The following is a 21,469-nucleotide window of genomic DNA, read 5'->3' as shown; positions in this document are numbered from 1 at the left end:
ACGCGGAAGCCCAGAGGTTGAGGAATCTGTCCACGTTCACACAACTAGCCATGGGAGTGAGTTATGTCCTGATTCCAGTCTGACCTCAGAGCCTGTACACTTGCACCTTTACACAACACTGAAGAAATCAGTAAACAACATTCAATAATAGGACGTGGTGGGGGAGGGTAGAGCTCAGGGGCAGATCACATGCTTAGCATGCACAGGGTCCTGGGTTCAATCCCCAGTATGGCCATTTAAATAAGTAAGTAAATAAACCTAATTGCTACCCACCAAAAAATGGGAGAGGATATAGCTCAATGGTAGAATGTCTGCTTAGCATGCAAAAGGTCTTGGGTTCAATCTCCAGTATCTCTATTAAAAAATAATAGTAATGATTTTTTAAATAAATAAATAAACCTAATTACCTCGCCCTAAAACAAAAATAAGCAGAAAAGCAAAAAGCAGCAACAACAACAAAACTAAGTTAAAAAACAAAACTAGACTTGGAATTCTGGGCAACACTTTGGAAACCAACATGGTGAGCGAGGTTTACTCAGGACCAAGATGAGGAGGCTCTGAGAACAGACCAGAGGGGAAGACAGATGTCCAGATGAATCTTTCCCTTGCAGCTATTAGAGACATTAGGGATGCCACAGAAAGAGAGAGTGGGAGGAAAAAGGCAACAATCCAAGGGCTTATTAGACAAGAATATTGTCAGGAGGCATTCGTCCCAACTTCAGAGATGACGCTTCCAATGGTGCCCACCAGAGCTGGTGGCTCAAGGGTCCCCACCCCGTGTCTACAGCCTGGTCCACGGACCAGTCTCCCTCAGATTTCTCATGTGGTAGGTACTGAGTTATGTCAAGCAGACTGGCCCATGGTTTGCTCCGTCCACAGAGAGCCTCCAACATCTCTCCAAACTACTTTTATGATAGGTTGACGTAGAGCTTTTTAGCTTTCCAGAAATGCTCAAATACACTTTTCCCCCACTGGGAAAACAAGGGAAGAATCTGTGCCCAGCGTGTCGTATATGTGTGACTCTAACTCACCATGTATTGCAGGCTATTTTAGTTGGGGAGTTAAACGACACTTGGAAACACACCCTACAGCCCCACAGAGGTCCTGCAGGATGACGATGGGCCCTGACTGTGTGACCTGCTGTCACACCAGGAAGCTCCAGAGCCTTCTGAACCTCAGCCAGCATCCTGTTCCTTTTCCAAAGAGGTCAAAAGCAGGAATAATTGTTAAATAGATGGCCAAGGAGCTATTCCATCCATAGCTAGGTAGGGGGTGTTCGAACCTCACCAGGCAGGATAATAAGATGCATAGGATTTCCCTTCCATTATTGAAGCTCTGTTAAAATGCAGTCCATCTTGTACTGAACACTGGAATTTGACACAACACTGTAAAATGATTATGAATCAATAAAAATGTAAAAAAAAAAAAGATGCTATCAAAAAAAAAATGCAGTCCATCACAAGCTAGCATTTGTCACTCCTGAGTGAACTGAACAAGTCATAAGTCAGTGGCCTTCTTGTCCACAATGAATGTCAGTGTGTGAGAGAGAGATCCCTCGTTCATTATTGTTAGAGCTACAAATGAATAGAAGGTACTGCTAATTCAGAATAAACACAGACATGAGAACACATCAAGCTTATTATAAACCTATGATGGAGAAGCTGTTTTTTCCTTATGTTTGTAAAACACACTGAGTTATAGATTACAGAGGATTCTACAAAATGTGTCTTGTTATAAGAATTACGTTTCATGATACAAAAACTTTTATTTTGCATGTTTACCTACATTAATGGTGACCATGAAGACGGGAGTACCGTGAAGGGACCCAAGATATAAATAAACGTGTCTAATGAGAAGAACGAATTTTTGAGAAGATTTTGACCTTGGAAAACCAAACGCTGAGCATCCGGATGGACCACCCACTCCCTCGTCTTCCTCTTCCTACTACGTCAGTCTACGTTCAACAGTTCAACCTCATGATTGACCAGACCACTGAAGAGAAATGTCTGTCTAAATTGATGAGAACGGACATCAAAGACAGAAAGGAATTCTAATTTTCCAACTTTACAAAAATCTTACTTAGAATCAAAATCTATCATAAGTTTTTTTTTTTTTTTTTTTTTTTTTTTGCAACCAAAGGACACCTTGAGATACCCTTGCCAAAGGCAGACTGGAAGACGGCAGGGGTAGAGCTTGTATGGGATGTGGATCTGCCTAGTCCAGCTTGAAGCCCCGGGCTGGACCACTCAGACCCAGAATACACTTTCATCCTGTAGGACAACTCGGTGCACGAAAGACCTGCTTTGCTGTGAGGATTAGAGAGATCTGCACAAGGTGCACCCCAATAAAGGAGGACTGTAAGTTTTATTTCATGATTTACTTTGATTTCCCTTTAAATAATTTATATTTAGTAGAACTTCACGTGATGATAATGAACACTCAAACATGCATACATTAAAAGCTGAAAGGTGATCAAAAGGTGATCAATGAGCCAGACATTTCACAAATAAGAAGGAGTTCATGGATACAGTCCTTAGACATGACACTCAGTGAGTCAGAGGGCTTCAGTTTCCTAGTTTATTGGTGTCAGTCACCATCAGGACCATCTCTGTGTGCATTCCTAGATTTCAGACCCTCCCTACTGCACACATTGTTTTGGCGATATAAAATTGTGCTGCAGAGGGTTCCAAAGTTAAGCTAATTTCATTCAGGTATTTATTAAGAGTGGGTAAATTAAAGTACCATTAAATGAAGTAAAAAGTGGCTTAAGAGCCATTAATGTACTGAAGTTTGTTCCCTACAATTTCTAATAAAAGATAAAAGGTAGATGATAGATACATAGATAAGCAGACAGACAGACAGACGGATGGACATACGTGTCTGTGATGTACATACGTCTGGTATTGAGGTGTATGTATATATGGCTCAATACTTCCATCTACTGGCTGTATGAACTTAGTCAATTGTTTACCAGCACACACTCTCAGTTTCCTCCTCTCAAAGTGGTGATGACAACACCCAGTATTCAGTATCGCGGTAAGAGTCGACGGCAGAGAACGCAGGTGCCTGCCACTTGGCTGCTAATCATCAAAACACAGATCACTCTTGATTTACATATGTAAATTAGTCTATAAATAGCAAATATATAAATTAATAATAAATGCATAAATTAGTACAAATGCACCTGTTGGTAAACATGTCATCAGTATTTCTTTAACAAGCTAATCCATTACCTTTGCATTCTGTGTATCAGATTAGGGTCTATGTTCCTTTCAGTGGGTCTGGAACCAAACACGGTGGAGGGTCCGTGTTAGAGACGAAGGCTTTAATGCCAGCCAGGGTCCTCTCCGCCATCAGGGACTGACTGATCACCCGCTGCGGGGACTGTCCTGGGCCCTGGGGATCCCACAGCCCACACCCTCAAGGCCAGTGTGAGGGAACAAACATGACACAGACCAACAAGCAATCGCAGTGACGACGAGGACCATGGGGGCCGAGGACAGCAAGGAGAAGTCAAGAATCAGAAAGGAGGGGCTCCGGGGAAGGACAGACGTGGCGTTGGAAGGGGCCCCAGGCCAAGCACGGGACAGACAGCGGCCCGAGACTGCTAATGCCGAGACTCTAATGTTGGAGGTGGGGGGTGTGACGCTAGTCTGGGCACAAAGGGATCAAAGGGAGAGGTGGCTGGCTGAAGGCCAGGCCAGGGCAGCAATTCGTGGTGAGGGATTTGGAGTTCAGCCGCCACTGGAGAGACACTGAGAGCTTTAAAGACAGGCGCATGGCCCAGATTCCCATGTGTGTGCACAGTGGTCGTGGTGGCCAGGTGAGGCTGGGGGTGGGACTGGCCCAGCGTGTCCTCACTGACACAGCAACGCGGGCCCTGCAGCCCAGGCCCTTCCCTTACTGAGCACCTGGCAGAAAGAAAGTCACAGCTAAAACACTGCAGGACTAGACGTGGGGTCCCAGCAGCCACATGTGGTTCCTCCCTTCTTCATGGGAATGTGCCCTGTTGAAAGCATGTGATTTACATAAATTTGCTGATTCAAACAGGAGCAACTTGTACCACGTGGGCACAGACTGTCTCTTCCTGAATGAGAACTGCCACCTGTACATGAACATGAAACCCTAGGCGGGAAGGGTACATAGCTCAGGGGTAGAGTGCACACTCGGCACCCAAGAGGTCCCGGGCTCAATCCCCGGTACCTCCTCCAAGCAGAAATCCATGAAGACACCTAATTACCACCCCCCCAGAAAAGGAACAGTACAAGCAAACAGGAAACTCACAGCCCAAAGTCTTCACCTCGGATTCTCCTCTCTCCGTGCCTACAGGAGCTCCATTAACTGGCTGGCTGTCTGCCTGTTCGAGCTCACAGGGACAGAGAGACAGCCTTCCCGAGTCTGCTCCCTCTCCATCCCAGGCACACAGCCTCTGGCAGCCTTGCCGATCTCCTGAAGGTTCTACCAAGTCACATACTCCTAGGCTCGATTAGTGACAAGTAATTTCAGGCCTATGTATTTCTGAACATTTTCAAAGCAGAAAGTTTCTACTGGCCATGTTCATTTTTTCCTGATTATATTTTAAAGGTATAGGTTCACTTCTTTTAGGAATCAGTCATTTAACCTGCAGAATCCTAAAATTTAGGTGTTTTCTTAATTGGAATATTAACTTTAATTCAAAGATCTTAGAACTACTTTAACGCCTATAAAATAGTTTTAAAGACTAAGATGAAACCATGTAAGACTTAATTGTAAAAAGATACTGGACTCCACCATTATGCAGTTAGAATAAGTAAACGTATGTGAGGGCTCGGTCTTTGTCTTTTGAGGTGATCTGGGCCAGGGCAGGACAGAAGACGAAAACACCAAGGAATGACACTATCCAAGCATGCAGCAGCGAACGAAAAATTGTGAGAGGCCACTGGCTGAAGGAAAACAGAGTTTAATAGAATAATATGGAAACAAATTTGCTGAAACACAGAGAAGTGAGTATCTTATAAACAAGACGACAATATGATTTATGGTCCAAACTGGAAAACCTTTGAGAGGCAAAGGCAGCAATGTTAATTATTATGCCAGTTGCCAGGAGTGATCCAGTACTGTTACCAGGAAAGTGCTATGATCTCTGGATAATGAACATGAAACTGTTCCCTGAGTGGTTACGTAACCACAGCAAATTTCTACATAATATGTTGTATTCTCAATAAGGGGGCATATCTTCTTTGTATGGATTTTTTTTTTATTTTGGATGCAGGTCTCCATATGATTTAGTGTATACAGTTGGTACCTTTGGCTTCATAATATCTTGGTGGGGGAAGGAAGGGTGGATTCACTTGTTCTCTGTTGAGATATGCAAACTGAAAGTCCAAATGACTTACTGGCAAGTATAGAGCCTTCACCACAAGACTGAAGGGATTTTGTGTCTAGCTAACTTTCAGAAACTCAGCACTCAATGACCAGGACAGAACTCAACACTATTTTCCAAGAGCACCACAAGAATCGATCCCTTCCTGCTCCCTACCAAACGTGTCTGCCCACAAAGGGCAGAGTTAAATAACCCCATAAGCTCTTCTGCTTTGGGTTTAACCACCCAGGTCATTCCACCTCCTTTGTCGAGCTTTCACCAATCCAGGAAACACCCACCACCTTTTCCCAAGTCGCCATATCCGTCTTCCAAGGCAACATGTGCATAAAAGTGTGGACTCAGGAGACAGATGGAAGCAGCTTATGAAGTCATTTCCGAAGATGTTGGCTAAACAAAAGGGAGGCTGGGAGCCCATAGGAGGGGAAGGATCTGTTCACAAATCCTAACTCGTGCACGCATCAGCTGTGCGGCCCTGGTTCAGGTGGCTGATCCCTCTGACCCCAGTCTGCTCATCTGTAAATGAGGACAATGTCATCTCCTTCGGACAGCTGTGCAGAGGATTCCAGATGACACATATGTGGAGTCTCCCATCTCCCTGGAAAGTTGTAAACAGCCACCATGACTCCTCCTTGCACCAGGAGTAACTGGAGGGACCAGAGACTCCAATGTGAGCACGGACCAGCAGATGGCAGGCAGGGAAGCCATTTATGTAAGCTCTTTCCTGATCCTATAAAGATCACTGGGTTACAACACAGTTTCCAAAATACATCCGTCCCCCAGAAGACAATCTGCCCAGTGCCCTCTATCTGATAGGCTTGACCAAGCCCGAGAATGAGAAAAGGGCAGCTTGTCATGTCGGGTCGCACATCACACGACTTTGCTCCCGTGCTCCAAGTACGTGTCCCACCACTCGGGCAAGTTTAAAGTTCCTGAGTCAGCTGTCAGGGTGCAGCCCCTCAGCTGCAGTACAGAGTCCACTGATCCCAGTGACGCCTCTCTGTGAGCATCTCCTCAGATGCTGGCTGATAAAATGCAAAACGAGGCTGCTGACTATGCAGTCCTGACTTCAGTCCCGGTGTTACCGAGCTTCTTTCCCTTGATAAACATTTAGATTTCCTAAAAAAAATACATGTATATGTGTATATATATATATATATATATATATGTCATTCCCACATTCCACTAGTCTTTATTTACTTGTTCTGTGAACTCTGCTTCCATTTCTGAATTTCCTGCTTTAGCAAATTTTGTCTGTCCAGGGAGAGCCTCGTGCAGCGTGTTCACATCTTCAGGGACTGCACTGTGTAGATTCGGCCAAGAGTGATCCCACTGTCACCAGGATGGAGCCCAGCAGAGTCTCCCCAGCCTGGCCGTGTGTGTCTGGACCCCCTCAAAACAATGTCTGCTCCCAGGGAGGAGCAGGGAGCTGAGCAAGGCACCTGTCTTCACGATAAGCAGAAGCAATTTCTCCTTGAGTTAAGCACAGAGGGGCCTTTTCTCCCTCTAAGTAAATTATCTTTCATCGCCTGGAGGTTAATCACTGTATTTGAAAGACTTCGAAGAGTCTATTTAGTGTGTGGGTAACATCATTGAAGTATTTCAAACCAGGAGAATTTGGGATTGTTACAAAAAGTTTTCTTAACTAGATATGTATTAGCTCATAAAAAAAGAAAAGAAAAAGATACATGAATGTCAAGCGTGTCTTGCTCCAAGGTGAGGTCAAGGCTGGAATCTCAGAGGACGGAGGAAGCCGTGGGGGTCATGGAGACAACCCCAGAGAAAGACAAATGTTGCCTCTTAGGAAGGAGAACAAGCAGATCGCCGAGGGCCAGGGAGACCGTGTCCCTGTCGATGGCCATGCTGAGCTGGTAAAGCTCACTGACGACTTTGTCTTCCCAAGTCCTGTGGAGGTTTTAGTCCATGTGCAACCCAGCAGCTCCCCCGGAGCACACAGACTCAGTTTGTACAGTATTAACTTGGAAATTAACTTTTCACAGGTTTACTGTTTCCCCGATTTGATTGCCAGTTTCTTGAAGGCAAGTTTTACAGCTTCTCTATTTTAAGCCTCAACCATTAAACATTTATTGTCCTGCTTTACAGTAATCATTTAATAAGAGTTATTAACGATTAGTATTTGAACGCATTAAGGCTGTTAAGGTATTTCTCTAAACACATAAATTTGTTTTAAGAGTGATTTAGGCACAAGAGAGAAATTCGATTTTGAAACTTATACTCATGACCAAACATATCATAAAATGTTTCAAATGCCTCCAGAACATTATCCAATCGATTACACTGTCTTTGATAACTGACTGAATACTTAATGGTTGAAAATGGGACTCCAAAGATATGGCAAAGGAAGATTCTTCAAATATTTGAAACTGCATCAGTTCAAACATACAAATCTATACTCTTTTAATTCTGGGTCACAACTAATAGGACACGTTCCCTTTGTTAACAACAGAATTCATATTTCTGCTCCTGGTGAAAAGTGTTTATTTCTTACTCATTCAATAAATATTGATGGAGACTCAACTCTATTTCAGGCACTAAGCGAAATGCTGAGCACACAAAAAAATTGCTCACATCTAATTCCTGCCCTCAAGGAATTCATAAACTCACCGGTGAGAAAAACAGAGGTAAACTACTCATCTATTAACTCATCTATTCAGAAGTGATGCATTGGGTGCTTACTACATGCCCAGAACTGTTGAAAGTGTGTGGGTTACCTCAAGGACCAAAGCAAACAACCCCAGGCGTTGGGGAACTTCCATCCCAGTGGAGGAAAGGGGACAAGGTGCTAAAGGAACATAACATAAGGATGAAAGTTGAACGTGGCTAAGAGGAATCAAGAGGTCTAGACAGAGAAAACTGTAATTTCAAAGGTGGTCAGGGCGAGGTCCCATGGAAAAGAGGCAAAAACTGAATGGAGCTGGCCAGGTGGATTGTCTGGGGGCAAAAAGCTCTCCAGATAGAACAAGGACCAACAAACGATAGCCCTCAGGCCAGCTCCTACCCACTTGCTGTAAATAAAGTTTTACGAGCACACAGCATTCATGGATGCATTGGTGATGGGTGCTTTCATGCTGTGATGGCAGAATTGTCAGGTTCCTTAGAAAACTAAAAATAGAGTTGCCATATGATTCCAGCAATCCCACTCCTGAGCATATATCTGGAGAAAACTGTAATTAGAAAAAATACCATGCACCTCAATGTTCACAGCAGCACTATTTACAACAGCCAAGACATGGAAGCAACCTGTCTATCAACAGATGATTGGATAAAGAGGTTGTGGCACACACACACACACACACATATATATACACACACATACATACACAATGGAACACTACTCAGCCATCAAAAAGAGTGAAATAATCCCATTTGCAGAAACGTGGATGGATCTAAAGATTATCATATTAAATGAAGTAAATTAAACAGAGAAAGACATATATCACTTATATATAGAATCTAAAAAAGGCTAAAAAGTGAACTTATTTACAAAGCAGAAACAGACTCCATATTCATAGAAAACAAACTATGGTTACCAAATGGGAAACGGGGAGGGATAAATTAGCAGTGTCAGATTAACATATACACATTACTGTATATAAAACAGATACACAACAAGGACCTGCTATATAGCACAGGGAACTATATTCAATACCTTATAATAGCCTATAATGGAAAAGAATCTGAAAAAGTTATGTATATATGAAACTGAATCAGTTTTCTATGTACCTGAAACTAACACAGCATTGTAAATCAACTACACTTCAATAAAAAAAAAAGAAAAAAAAAAAGAAAAACTGCAACAGAGCCCATATGGACTGCAAAATCTAAAATACTTACTCTCCGGCCCTTTATAGAAAACGCTTGCTGCTCCCTGGGAGAGAGGAAGAGCCAGTGTGCAGCATTTAAGAGGTGAAGCAGAGGGCGCCCGGGGAGGGCAGGAGGGAGGGAGGGCAGGAGGGAGGGGCGGCCGGCCGGGAGCAATGCGGCTTTCTCTGCAGGGGAAGTGGGGGCTCTTCTGGTGGCCTTCGATCAGGACAGTGACCACGGGCCCCAGTATCGTGGGGCGAACACAATCGTGCAAGATGTCAAGAAGGGACGAAAGGGACCCAGCCGGGTGTGGGGGAAACTGAAGCTTCGGCTGAAGCTACAGAGGCGAGGGAATCGGGGAGGAGGTAGAAGCCCAGGGCAGGAAGAGCAGCAGCAGCAGCAGGAGCGGAGAGGCCCCGGGAGGAAGGCGCGGCGCAGCCCGGAGCTGCACGCTCCCCCTCAAAGGGCACCAAGCGCGCACGCGGCCAAGCAGCAGGGCTCGGCGCTGAAAAAGCGGGAGGAGCCAGAGCACGCCGGCGGCCGGGAGAGAGAGGACCCAGTGACAGTGTCCGCAGTCGGCCTGCTCGCCTCCCTTCTGCCCTTGCTGACAGCCGCCGGCCCGGCCGCCACTGGGTCCTGTTGCGCTGGTGCAGCGGCGCAGGCGGGACACCCCCGCAGGGGTGGGCAGCCGCAGGGCTGGCGGTGTCTTGAGCAATTGCGCCTGGCACTCTGGCGTCAGGTCCGAGGCACTGCGCCGGCGCAAGGCAAGCTGTTGGAACTACGGCGTACATTTATGCTGGGTCTCTGGGAGGTGTGGTGGGAAGGCGAGAGGCTTGGTGGGTCCTTACTCAGGGCTCTCTGAACCCTGGCAAGACGTCACCCTGGACAGCTCGAGATCACCATTTGCCTGAAGATTAGCCCCGAAGCACAGGGGGTCCTGGGACGCTGGGGTCACTAAGGGCCATGACTTGCTCTGTCTCCGTGTTCTGACACCCTGAAGAGCATCTGTGCTTCCCTTAGCCTGTAAGGTCAGTGCGCTCATTTCTGCCAAGCTTCCACTGCGCTCCTTTGAGGGGGTGGTTCAAAGAACAGAGGTGAAATCCGCTTCAGAATGCTGCCGAGGGGGGAGGCACTTCCCCAGGGATCCTGGGGTGAGGAGGGGTGCTCAGCACGCAAGGCAGCAGTTCTGTGGACAGACTGTCCGCACCAGCGCTCTGGAGCTCGGGAGGAGGACACAGGTGCAGACCAGCTCTGCCCTGGGCAAAGACGACAGTTCCCTGAGCCCTCCCTGCCAAGTCTGGATTCTCAATGAAAACAAGAAGGCAAGGGCCGGCCCGCAGTGAGGAGGACACAGCTGAGACACCTGGATGGGCAGAGGATGTGCTCACAGCATAGAAAGCGATGTAAGAGAGTCGTCAGAAAGTAAGACGCTGAACTTTCAGATTTCATTTGAGTGTTTCCTGATTGGGACACTATCATGGGTAAACTGTATGCCCCCGCAAAGATATATTGGTGCCTTAAATGCAAACTCGTTTGGAAATAGGGTCGTGGCAGATATAAGACGAGGTCATCCTGCAGTAAGGTGGGTCTCTAATCCAATATGACTGGTGCTCTTCTATGAAGATGGCCATGTGACAACATGCGGACACAAGCCAACAATGCCTAGGGCTGCAGAGTCAGAAGAGGTGAGGGAGGGTCCTCCCCTGGCGTCTTCAGAGAGCATCGCTCTGCCGACATCTGGACCTTGGTCTTCTCGCCTCCAGGACTCCGAGGGAATATATTCCTAAGCTACGCAGCTTGCAGGGCTTCATCCCAGCAGCCCTGGGGGACAAACTAAACCAGCGCAGCCACGGTCCGCAATGTCACTGGAGGCGTGGCTGGAGGAAATGGCACTGGTTAGTGCCCGACTGTTGGCTGGCTGGAGGCTGGGTGGGAAGGGGCCCGGCACGGTGCTGACACAGGCAAACAGGGACTGTAGCGACCTCTGGACTAGTCACTCCGTGAGTCTGCCCCACGGGAGTTAATTCATACAATTACAGAAAGGGACAACCTCCACGTCTAGGTGAATTATCCCGCACACGATGTAACCCCTGCAGTGAATCGAAACCCCCAAACTCTGCCGACCACAGTTAACTGCTGTCCTCCCGACCTCCCCTGCTGAGACAACCCGCCTTCCCCACAGAGCTCTGCTGGCAGTCAACTGGAAAATGCCCAAAACAAAGGCATGAGTTCCATTTTTCATAATATGTGAGCAGCTGTTGGCTGAGTGATAGCCTCCCAGGGACCCTGAGTCCTGAGAACACCTGGAGGTGCCACGGATTGGGCAGGGACGTGAATGTGCCTGGGGACCGGCACGTGGCAGCAGCAGGACAGGAAGGTGCGGAGGGACCAGCCCCAAGGGGAGGCGGGTGGCACAGCGGGGGAGCACAGAGGACGCTTGTCAGTGTCAGGGAAGAGGGGGAAAGAGGGGGAACGAGGGGGCCGGTAGGTGTCAGGAAACAGCAACCACAGCCCAAAATGGTCACTCATTCGGTCAATCAACAAACATGGACTCACTGTGCACTGCACATCAGAGGTAGTACCAGACTTTGAGGAGTTCACAGTAACTTCTATTTCTTGAGTACCTACTGTGTGTCACTAGTTACCTCCAGTTTGCAGATGAGGAAGCCGATAATTGAGACGGTTCAGCCTCCCTAATGGCCGGGTGTTGATTCACCCACAGGTCCTCCCACCTGCAGAGCCTCCACCCCTACCTTTTTCAATGACCACTAAGCCCCGGAAAAGACAGTGACCTCTGTGCAGGCGACCTGGTAAGCGAATAGGTGTCTGCTACCCCGCTCTCTACCTCCTGCTGGTGGCCTGGGATGGGGGACTGTACCTTCCCAGCTCGTGGTGCCCGAGTTCTGGGATCTACAGTTAATAAGCCTTGTGCCTTTCCTTCTTTTGAGTGACTGTGTTGAAACTGCACCTTCAATCAAAAAGCCCCAGGATTTTCACGTCCTCAAATGGGAGCTTGGATGCTAAGGAAGCTACCTGCTGACCCCACGTGGAAGCTTGTGTCTCTTAATTCAGCAGATCGTAATCTGCCCATTCCTGATGCGCCAGCTCTGGGATTTTCCAACATGCCCACTGAGCTCTACCAAGAAGAAACCCAACTCTCCGATCTCCAATTTTTGACACCTGTGCCTTGACCTCCAGTCAGTTGAGAGCTGAGGACAAGAAGATGACAGCATCACTGAAGGGGCTCTAATATCACAACCACTGCAGAATTAAAAGTGTTTGTCTTTGGTATGTTTGGGTTTCTTTATGTGGTTCTGTCTCATTGAAAAGAGAGGAGATCTGAGAATTTTTACAGAAAGATGGTGGTCATCACCAGAGGGCAAGAAATTTAAGATGATGGCAAAAAAGAAGGGATAACGGGCATAGTGGAGAAAGGCGACTCCAGCGCACAGCACAAGGGGACAAGGGCGTCTGGTCAGAGAGCAGATGGCATGCAGAGTGTGGACGTCAGTGAGAACAAATGTCCCTGCATCTGGGCTCAGCAGCGGGGCAGAAACACAGCGAAGTGGGGGTCAGAGGCCAGAATCTACCCTGGATGTGGAGGATCAATCAGAGCAGAAAACCAGAGCCAACCTGAAGGAGAAAGGGTATCTCCGGATTCAACAGCAGAAGGAAGTGCCCCAACAGGACCCGGGAGAGGAAACGAACACTCAACTCACAGGAACGGCTCTCGGGGCTCTTGGGTCTTCGCCCTGGGAGTGAGGGCCTTCCTGGTGTTGGGGGCGGGGGAGGGTGCTCTCTGGGGAAAGAGGGACCACTCAGTGCCGCGAGAGTTACAGGCTATGAGCAGAGTGGCGGCTTCACCATGTTTTCAACATCTGCATCTGTTGGATAACATCATGTATGATTTTAGGACACAGATGCCCACTGTGACTGTATCCTTATGACATCACCTGACTCTCTAATGGGAAGAATGCCACCCAGAGGGTTAACAGAATCTGAGCACCTGATCAGCTGGGTGTCCGAGCCGCAAGGAAAGGACCTTCCAATGTTGCTAACTCATGCTAGGACCTGAATTACTTTTCTGAGATATTCTTCAAGTTGTCCCTTTTGGAAAAAGAAAGAAATCGTGCTCCTTATTACTCTTTGCGTTCCGCAAACTCTAATTACAATGCTTCTGGTTGGGGGAGAAGTCATTTTGATTTCTAACTGGAAATTCTGGCCAGTAAAAGTCAACACATGCATAGAAAGAACTTCAAGTTACACAGATGAAAGCTTCGGGGCAGAAAGGAGACCTTCTTCTATAGAGAATCGAAAGGTTCAATTGAAACCGGTTCAACAGAAATAATGTTAACGGAGGAAGTCTAGTTACTGCTGTGGTTTGGGAAACAATTCATGTCCTTTGGAAGCACACAGTCATTCAACTTGCTGAGGAAACGGGATGAGAACACTCTCTCCTTTAGTCTTTTAAAGATAAACTGTGATGGTTGGTTTGACTATATTATTTGACAAAACACCTGTGTGTTTATAAACACGTATACATACATCTTCATAAATGATCATTCTAAACCAGTGGTTCTCAACAAAAGGCAATTTTTCCCCAGGGGATATTTGATAGTTTCTAGAAAAACTATTTGTTGTCACAACTTGAGGGGTGGGGTATGCTGCTGCATATCATGGGCATAAGCCAGAGATGCTAACCATCCTATAATAACCAGGACAAACCCCCTCCCCCAGCAAGAAATTCTCTGGCCCAAAACATCAATTGAGTTGAGGCTGAGAAACTCAGGTCTACATAATTAGCTTGTTCTTAGCGAGAAGCCAGTAAATCTTTGTAGAACTTGAAAGCTCAAGGTAATAAATATTATAAGGGCAATTATAAGATTTCAACTTTGTGCAAACCATCAAGTAAATCCTTGAGGAGCAGACTGCAAATGGCACGTAGATCTATCCATAATATTGTGCTTGTGAGTGTGTGTGTAACCACAACCACACGCACACATGAACATGCACGTATACAGAGGGCTGCATTTCAGGAACTCCTCTCAGGGCATTGTACACAGCAATTTGGCTGGTTGGCACCACTTTCTGATTGTTTAGTGAGCAGGTCACCAAGTTCTAGCCCAAGCTTGAAGGAAAATCATCTGGGGGGTTTTGATTTCTTAAAAAAAAAAAAAGACACAAGAAACATGGTTCTTCTTCTTCCACTGGATATTGTCAGATCTGATGCAGAGCCAGAAATTGTAGCGGTGAGTCTGCATCCTTGAGCAGACCTAGCCTGGGGACCAACCGGACTGACTGGGGGTGGCAGAGAGAGTGGGGACAGGACTTTGGTCCTTACTAACTCTTGGGCAATTAAAGTAAGCAACTCTGAAGACCCCCACCTCAACCTTCTAGTTATATGACTTGATGCCTTTTTTAAATTGGTCAAGCTTTTTAGAGCTACCTGTAGCCAAACACATTCTTTACACAGTTGTCTGAAAATTTCATAAAATGCTACTGATTTCTCCTTCCTGATATATAATAAAGTTAAGAGAGAATGCACATGCATCTACAGCTATCTTTGAGACATCAGATTTCCTACACGTCAAACGATGATATCAAAACCAGCTTCAGTCTGATGAATGCTCATATCAACATGAGTCCTCTCATCATGTCCTACAGTGTTGAGAACCTCACTCCTCTTCCTGACTGGCAAGGAACCATGCCGTGTCTTTCTCCACTGAAGCACAAACTAAGCTGCATTTTGATTTCTTGAGAAAAATGGAGAAATGGCTTTTCTTTAGAAACTATGACAACTTTTGAGCACCAGGTAACCAGGCATCACAGACAAATGAGATGGGAAATGGGAGTGGCCGTAAGACTCACCATTGAGCCATTTGGAGTTGTACTGCGCCGTGCGAAGAGGCGGTAAGATGCCCAGACTTCGGTAAATGGCAGGATCGCGTCCAGGGAAATCCATGGCCGTAGCAGCGTAGAGCTCCCCGCCGGCCGTGAGGAGAGCCGTGGAGTTGTGCTGGGGACTGTAGGGACAGCGTGCCATGCCGCTGATCTGGTCATGGATCTCCGTCAGGTTGCTCAACTGTGAGTGAGGACGAGAGAGAGAAACCAGTTACCCCCAGGAGAGCCCTTTCATAGTGTCAGTGGATTCTGTCCACCCAAATGGCAAGTGAAGTGTGTGCAATGAACTCTCTGGGGCTCACGACAAGACATGACAAGGTTCTGCACTCAGACTTGGATGAAGACAGCAGGGTGAGCTCAGCCTTAGCAAATCTACCAACCGATCTCTCTCAGCATCCTGTGAGAATTACTGAATCTCAGGCTATCAAATACTCACAAAACAAGAAGATCATTGCATGTGACTTCTATTTATAATGCATGGAGCAGTGCAGATTTTTCCACTTTAATTAAAAAAAAACAACTTCAGTATTTATAGAGATATCAACTGCAATAAAAATCATGCACAATGTTACCAATAAAAGTGAATCAGAATAGTATGAATAACCCAAATCTGTGTTCATGGGAAAGGATGTGTGGCTATTTAGAATGATGTTGCCCTAATTTCCAAGACTTTTCTGTTTACAGGGAAACAGTGCAGTGTCATGCAGTCAATGGGTGGGAAGCCAGCATTTGAAAAGCGGAAGAATCAATGAATGAGAAAAGTTCTCTGGGTGGTGCAGGATCTCCCCTCCACTGGTTTCTTTACTCTTACCCCAGAGGTAAGAGAGCAGGGGGGTTAGGCAGGGGGACTCACATACACTGCTGGCTCGATGAGACGTGTAGCCCGGGTAAGTTACTTAAGCTCTTTAAGCTTCAGACTCTTTTTTTTTTTTTTTTAACAAAATGGTGACCCAAGAGGACAACCACATATGGAGCAGATGTAAGGATGAGGTGACCGGGGTGTTATAAAGGGCTTAGAACAGGCACCTGGGGATCTCGCTAAGGTACCTAGGGGTGGTACCTAGGGATCTCCCTCTGAGCATCATTTCTTCTCATCATCATCCTCCCTTTATTTCCAAAAACTGAATGTTAAGTTGAAAATAACAAATAGTAAGAGGATGACAAATTCAAGTTTTGAGGGAAATTGTGTAACCAGGAAATTAACATAATGGTATGTCTTCATTATGCTCCTTGAGGAAGATCAAAGGAATCTCCCAAATGAGGAAGTCTACACGTGTGCTCTGATAACCCTGCAGGTCCTCAGGTATAACACGTGGATGCTGACAATTCCACTGTCAATAATGACAGGTTAAAAGGAAAAGAGACTGGGTTATAACTTCACTTTTCCTAGGATTCCATTTGTTCGTTTGCTTTAATTTTTGACACATCCCTTATCCAATTTGTAAGTTGTATTTTCTTCATCTGGATTGTGATTTTAGGTCATTTTCACACTTAACAGTATTCCTACAATACAGCAAGATGATGTTTAGGGTCACTGGTGGTGAAAATGCTGGTAGAAATGCATTTGAAAGCATATTTAAATGTAATGAAGCGAGCCGTAATTATGACTAGTTCTTTTTGTAATAGTGTGATCAGAAATATATCAATACATCAAATATTTATTCAATTTGACAGAAGTTTTTTTTAATTAAAAAGCAACTCCTCGAAAAATAGAAACACACTTAAAACTAGGCTTTTACTAGAATGTTCGGGTTTTGCTGGTATTCAAATCTGCCGAAGCTGCACATGAAGACATACCGTGCGGTTGGTGCAGACGGGTGTAAAAGCGTTGGTCCCACAGGTAAACAACCGGTCGCCGCCCACCAAAAGCACCCGAATGTAGTTCTGACACTCCTCCTGAAAAAAAAATCACAAGAAGCACACTGAGGAGGCCTGAGCACAAAAGGAATGGTGAATATAAATACGTCTTATCGGGTTAATAAATTAAATGTTAACTGACCACTAAAAAAGAAACCAAACAAACGACCCCTCAGATAGTGACCAAAAAATAACAACAAAACTCTTAAATAGTCTGATTGTCCCTATCTGAATGTTTGCTCAATAGAGGAATTTTTAAAGATAAATATATATTCAGTTAAAATCTCAAAGCATGTGTTTTCTTTTGATGACTGTGGTTTCTTTTCAAGTTGTATCCAGTAACAGTGAAAACCCTAAACTGCCTTTGACATGTATTAGGAAAATAAATAAAGGAAACTATTAGACGCTGCTCATGAAACAGTGCCTTAGAAAATGTCCCCAGGAACTTGAAAAACCATGGTGAATGCTTCTCCAAATGTGAGGGTCACATGTGAAACTCCGATTACAAACTGGAGTGAGTTTTACATAAAGTTCTCAAACCACCTTGCATACACAGCAAGAATCTATGAACACGTTTGATTCTTTGATGGACAAGTGAAAAAGATTGCTAACCAAGAAAGGATGTCTGAAACGTGTGGGGTAACAGTCCAGGCTGAGGCATGACCCAGAGTTGGATAATTTTTGTGACTGCAAAGCATACACAGAAATCTAGGGCACGATCACAGGAGTGCAAGGAGTTTCAACTAGAAAGCTCTCCATTCAGCCAGCGAGCATCTACTGATTAGGTACTCTTTGGAAGAGACTGTGTTAGATGTCCCAATCTACGCCCTTAGTGCAAAATTAAAACACAGGGAGTTGTGCGCATGCTCTAATAAGGAAGCACAGAAGAACATATTGCTAATTCCAGAGGGGAAGGAAAGAAGGCGGTCTAGGACGGCTTCTCAGAGGAGGTGACACCTAGACAAGTTTCAAAGAAAGAGTAGGATTTGGTGAGGCTTCCTGGAGCTGTCACCTGATACCTGCAAGACTTTACTGAGCAAAGGAGGGAAAAGACATCCCCAGCAGGGAGAATGGACTGTCCCAGGGCATCCCAGCCAGAGGAAGCGTGTGCTTTCACTGCGTACAGGAGAGGCGGCACAGAAGCCAGGGAGCCAGACACGGGCCAGGGACGCCAGGCCCTTGAGTTTGCATTTTATTCTGAATGTGAAGGGACCCCTTATATGTTTTTGCTGCAAGAACTTTTGACCTAATCTGATGTTTGTTACTGAAGGGCCACTCGGGAATCAATGTGGAAGCCGACGGAGGCAGGAAGACTGCATGCAGTTCAGGAGACAGGCAAGGAAACCGCTTCCATACTCCGCCGCTCCTCTGTAAGAAGGAAGAAGAAATCTCACTCCATGGTGGATCTGTTCCTCTGGCTCTGACCTTGTGCTCTGTTTCCGGTGCTGAGCCGTGCTGGTTCTGCACCGTTTGTGAAAGAATGTTGCCTAGAGCCGGAAATATACAGGAGAGTCCATTCTCAAGGCTCTGACCTTTAAGAGTATTAATTCATTAATACTTTAAGAGTAATAATACTTTTCCATTCATATAAAGGTAAAAAGCTGCAGAATAAAAAGTAACATTTATCTTGTTAGAAGTTCACAGGGACACCATGACTGACCTAGGTAGACAGTCACAAGAACAAAGGAGTCCAACACCAAGAAGTTTGCAACAACCAACCACATGCCCTGCCCTTTTTAGGATAAAGGAGCCTGAATTCCGACTTAAGGGAAGATGGTTCTCCAGGACATTAGTCCGCCATCTTCTCAGTCTTTCTGAATAAAGTCGTTCTTCCCTGCCTCAGCCCCTCGTCTCCCGGTGTATCGGCCTGTTGTGCGGCGAGCAGAACGCGTTTGGACTCAGTAGCACCTCCTTTCCTGCCTGGACCACGGTGGGAGGAGCGAAAGGGCAAAGCCGGACTCTAGCAAATGCACAGAACGCAGTGACTGACCAGCCAACTGGACCTAGAAGACGCTGAGTGAAGATACGATGGTTTGACTCACACGATGCCCCAAAGCAGGAAGATCTGGATTTAACGGCACAGCAGTGCTCTTTTCAACCAATGGAACCCCTGTCTCCATGAAATGTTGAGCTACCATCAATCAGCCAGGGGCATGGCCGAGCTGTGAATGTGAAATTAGCTAAAATATTTGATTTTGCTTTCTAAACGTAAAGTGAAATATCAAAGGTAGATAATTTTCCTAACACTGCTAACAGTAATAGTAACAAATTAGCATTGGCTGCTCATCTGAAGATACTTTCACTGAGGTTAAAAAAAAAAAGACTGAATGAAAGTTCGAAGTTAACTATCAGAAAAATTAAGAATTGGGTGTAAACTAAAGTGTAACTTGGGGAACTGGGAAAGGCACACCAGATGGGGAGGCCTATTTTGTTCTGTTTTGTTTTTATAACTGGGGGAAGGGCAGGAGAGTTCTAAAGAGAAAGAACAAAGCAAGACTTCAAAAAAGCACATCGTTATCCCTTCCCAGGCTCAGGGAGTGCTTGGAAGACATGGAGGAGGGGAGGAGGGGCTCGGGGAAACCACAGCCTTAGAGAGCAGAGGGGCCCGAGTCTGCAGAGACAGGATCAAGACGAGGATGTAAACACCCGGCCTGACCGCATCGGAGGGGACCCTGGAAAGACATCACGGGAAACACAGGGCCAAGAGGGCTCTCAATGGTGTGAACAGATGAGACAGACACCACAGTGACACTGTAATAGAGGAGAGAGGGAGGAAGGTCTAGCTCAGTGGTAGAGCACGTGCTTAGCACGCACTAGGTCCTGGGTTCAATCCCCAGAACCATCATAAAAAAAAAAAAAAAGGAGAGAAAACTGCAAACAGTAGAGAGATGGGGATTTGGTTGGCTTTTTGTTGCGGCTTTTCGAACCCTTTCAGGAATGAGTCAAAACGTAAAAGAACTGTTTTGTTGCTTTCTTTAAAGCAGGAGACTGACACAAGGCAGAAATGAACTGGAGGCAGGCACTTCGCCGTGAACTTGGTCAAGGGTAAGCTATTGCAAGAGCGTCACCCCCACTGAAAAGACGTGATCTGCTGGCTGTGTTCTACAGACCCATGAAGGAAAGCAAGGGCTAATCAGCTACGGGAAGAGAAGCAATCAAGATAACAAAGGTGGTGTTTCTCTTAATCTCCCAGAAGAGAGACAAAGTGAAACTAGAACCCTGGGCCGTTGACCTTCCTGAAGGCCCATCATGAACATGAACTAGAAAGAGGCTCAGGGAAGGTGAGGAGCAGGATGCTGAAGTGGGGCAGAGGCGGCACAAATCCAACTGGGAATCAAAAAAAAAAATTCTTGGAAAAAAGTAAGTGGGGGAGAACACAATACTATTTCAATTAGAATAGAGAATTAAAAAGTATGTTCTGGTAATCAGGGCCCCGTCAGAATACACTCTACTCTGAGAGGGCAGGGCTGTCGGTGGGGGGTGGGGTCATGCGTGCCCATGGGCCCCCCGATTGGCTCCCTGTAGCTGAGTGCGTGTGTCAGGAAGGAGCCAGGAGAAGGTCAGGAAACAGGACAACTGGACACGGAGGCCCGAGCAGTCTTTCTCTAAGAGGATGGAGGGCAGGCCCAGACCCACGAAAGCCGCAGGGGCTGATGACAAACTGGGCCTGATGAGGGTAATGTTCTAGGTGAGCCCCGTTTGCAAGGTCAGAGGGAACAGGGAGGAGGGGAAGGGGGTCGGTCTCATCCACAGTGAGGCTGGAAGAGGTCTGCTCACCCACTGTGCCCAGCAGGAGGAACCACTGGAGGCAGGGTCCCGTTTCTGTGTTTCTTCCTAATTGTCCAAAACTGAACTCATTCGCCCAACAGTCTGGGTGAGCTTAGCCCAGCCCCTTCCTGGTTCACCCCCACGAAAATCCCCTTAAGTTTGATTCACAAACTGCTTCAACTGACTCTGCCTAAAAGCAGACTGGGTGTGAACCCTAAACAAATAAACACATTTAGAATAACAACTTTTTTTTTTAGATGAGCAATTGAGGCGAGCAAACCAGGATGTAAAAACAGGGAAATGGAAGAAAGCAAGGTACTTCGCTTTTGAGCAGAAGATAAATTTAGGAATCAGAGTCAAAATCAAGAATGAGAGGAAACAAATAAACCTAATTACCTCCCCTCCAAGAAAAAAAAATTAAAACAAATAAACAAATAAATAAAAGTTTAAAAAAGTAAACTACAACAGTTAGACAAAAAAAAAAAAAAAAGAGAAAAGACAGGAAAAGTCTGAGCAGCAGGCCTTGAAATACTGAGTCTCCTCGTGATGGTGACCCCAAGATCCAAATTCTCCTGTAGGAAACCACCAGTCATCACTTTGTCAGTCTCCGCTACAGATGCAGCCTTTGCACGGGTTATGTGAACTTGCTAACAGCACGGCTTGGACCAGCTGTTTTAAAATACAGTTACTAGGGGTAACTGAGGGGTAACCAGCTCAGTGGTAGGGTTGCCTGCTCAGCAGGCACAAGGTCCTGGGTTC

The 21,469-nt window shown here is 46.0% G+C and overlaps 1 protein-coding gene across 7 annotated transcripts in view; it reads right to left on the bottom strand.

Annotated features, from left to right (window-relative positions):
- The window catches only part of SEMA5A (semaphorin 5A), a 449,868-nt gene that overhangs the window by 139,783 nt on the left and 288,616 nt on the right, over positions 1–21,469 (bottom strand). For all 7 annotated transcript variants that reach the window (XM_072958863.1, XM_072958862.1, XM_072958865.1 and 4 more), the window contains 2 exons: positions 16,883–16,981; positions 15,053–15,266 (listed from right to left, as the gene is read on the bottom strand). In XM_072958863.1, coding sequence (XP_072814964.1) covers positions 15,053–15,266; positions 16,883–16,981 — 313 coding nt within the window. The remainder of the gene's footprint in view (positions 1–15,052; positions 15,267–16,882; positions 16,982–21,469) is intronic.

This window comes from Vicugna pacos, chromosome 3 (genome assembly GCF_048564905.1).
Source record: "Vicugna pacos chromosome 3, VicPac4, whole genome shotgun sequence".
Lineage (NCBI taxonomy): Eukaryota > Metazoa > Chordata > Mammalia > Artiodactyla > Camelidae > Vicugna > Vicugna pacos.
The sequence above is the reverse complement of the archived record's forward strand: the minus strand, read 5'-3'. Positions and strand labels throughout refer to the sequence as shown.